Genomic DNA, 2,566 nt, shown 5'->3' on the forward strand with positions numbered 1-2,566 from the left:
TATTGGAGCGCTAACGATTTCTAACAAAGATCTTGAAGCGTTAAAATATGAATTCAGAGTATCAATTTCATAGAGCACTAAAAGGGTTTTTTTTTTGGGGGGGGGGGGGAACTCTGTCTGAAAACCACTGTTTGGAATTAAGTATGACGCTTTTTGATTATTATAATTTATAGGAATGGAACTTCTGTATTTTGATCTAGAATGAATTTAAATTTTCTCTAAATAATCATCAGTTTTGCAATTAATAAAAAATATGAAACTAATTTTAAAATACACACAATCTCTAAAATCAGCAACAACAAAAAAAAATATATAAAACTGGTATTTATATTCCATTTTAAGCTCGCAAAAGATGAGATTTGCCAGTTTCTAAATAGCAGATATGACATTTATTATGCCTTTTTAAAAAAGATTTCAATATTGGTTTTTTCTTTCCTCAAAAACATTTATTTAACAAAGAGATTTCAGTTAGTGTTATAACATGATTTAAAATAAAACTTTTATTCTGAAGGAAAAAAATTTTCAAAGTATTAGTTATAGGAAAGTTTTGTTGCAACTTTTGACATGAACTTTCCATGATACTGGACTGAGTCGAAAAATGTTGTTTGTAAATTTTTATGAACTTTTCATACTCTATAACATAAATGGTCCCATTTCCCACGGTCCTTAAAAACTGTATAATTTTTATTTTGGAAAATAAGGGCCCTTAAAAGTACTTAATTTTGGTACAAGGTTTTTAAAAGCGATGATTAATTTTTCAGCATCACTATAGTTGATAGGAGCAATTTTTCAGTCTTACAAAAATATTTAAAATGAAGTCGTAGAAAGTGATATTTAAAATGAAGACCTAGAAAGTGATCATGCCTCGAGAGTAATCATTTTGGAGAGACTAGAAGGATTGTGTGTGAGGGGTGTATATAAATCTAAAGTCTTTTTTAGAAGAATGAGATACAAATATTGCTATTAATGTTGTTGTTTTTTTTTAATATCTCTTTTTTTTTTAAATGAATAACAACTTAGCCAAAAAAGGCAATTTAATTGTTAAACTTTTATTAGCAATTGTCATAAGCAGTTGCAACTATTTTTATTGAGCTCTTTAATCAATTGATAATTCTGTAAAAATTTTATTTGACTTAATCAGAAATCTCAGAAGCTTCTTAGGTTTTAACAATTTTGCTCTTAACAAAAAAATATTTTTTAAAATAATAGCTTCTTTTAGTTTAATTTCTATTAATGAGTGATATTCCTTTCTGAATTATATAAAAAATATTTAATTTGCTGATTTTAAATGTTTTAATTTTAACCAAAATATTTCTTGGTACATTGACTTTTGTTCATATTGTATTGAGATTTTTGTTTGTGATCTTTTCCAAGTTGGCAAATTATTTATTAACTATAATTACTGATGCTATTTTCTTTTCTTTCATTTTAGATTTCAACTACAACAGAATCATCATTTTCTGGCCTCAAAGCGTCATGAATCTAAACTGTATTTTATGAAGAAAAAAATTAATTTAATGTTGGATGTGCCATACTCTCAAATTTCAGCCTTTGTTTGTACAGCAATACTTTCAGTTGTAGGTTCCCGCATATATTTTGACTGCCACCTACTTTGCAAAATAAAAAATTTTATACGCCCCCTAGTAATTATCCTTCTGTTTATGACTCATCAGGCTGTTTAATGTATCATAATTAAAAATGAGTGACCTTCAATCAAAAATGTTTACCAAAAAAAAAAATATTTAATTTCCTTAAAAATACTCTAATTTTGGTTTACCAAAATAGTGTGACTCATAAAATCTTATAGAACTGAATATATTATTTTTAAAGCATGAGAACATACTGCACATCTTGTATATAACACTGTTATACCTATTTTCTGAAATCTAAAATTTTATGAAGGCCTGCATGTTTTCTTATGTAACATAATGCATATAAGATATAACTATGAAATGTTCTAATTCTCTGGTAAATTATAAGACCATCTGATGTGAATTATTTCTTTCAAACAAAATAACAATATAAAGCAGGAATAAAGTATTCATAATTAAATGCAAATAGATTATTTCATATTTTGTAAAATACAAAACATCAATGAGCAACAGTAGCTTCACTTCTGGTTACTGAATCACAAATTATCTAAAGACGGAATTAAATTTTTAAAGATTGTTAATATCGAGATAAATTTTGTTAAAAACAATTGTAAGTTTCCTCACCTAGTTATATGAAATCGGTCTCTGATTTTAGTATAATTAAATTTGTTACTTCACTGAATCCAGGCTGAGCAAAATAAAAAGATGGCAACTAAGAATACTATCATTTCCATAATTGGTAGATTGTCAATGTTTCTTTTTGTAAACAAAAAGCTTTGATATCCACTTTTGAATATTAGTATCGCTTCATTTTCATTTTGTTCGGTTCATTTGTTTGTTCTGCTTTCTCTTAATCTGATGATTCGGCAATGTTAACCTTTGAGAAAATATTTAATCTGGTTTAGAATATCCTCTCATTAAAATATATATGAAGAGTGTGTGGACAATAATAATTGCATCTTTCTTAGCAATAA

The 2,566-nt window shown here is 26.6% G+C and overlaps 1 protein-coding gene across 1 annotated transcript in view; it reads left to right on the forward strand.

Moving 5' to 3' along the window:
• LOC107452876 (puratrophin-1) overlaps window positions 1-1,643 on the forward strand; it is a gene marked incomplete in the record, with an annotated part of 51,985 nt that extends 50,342 nt beyond the window's left edge. Inside the window, 1 exon segment of the mRNA XM_043044267.2 lies at window positions 1,433-1,643. Coding sequence (XP_042900201.2) covers window positions 1,433-1,480 — 48 coding nt within the window.
• Window positions 1,644-2,566: the final 923 nt, after the last annotated feature.

The sequence above is a fragment of the Parasteatoda tepidariorum genome, chromosome 6 (genome assembly GCF_043381705.1).
Source record: "Parasteatoda tepidariorum isolate YZ-2023 chromosome 6, CAS_Ptep_4.0, whole genome shotgun sequence".
NCBI lineage: Eukaryota > Metazoa > Arthropoda > Arachnida > Araneae > Theridiidae > Parasteatoda > Parasteatoda tepidariorum.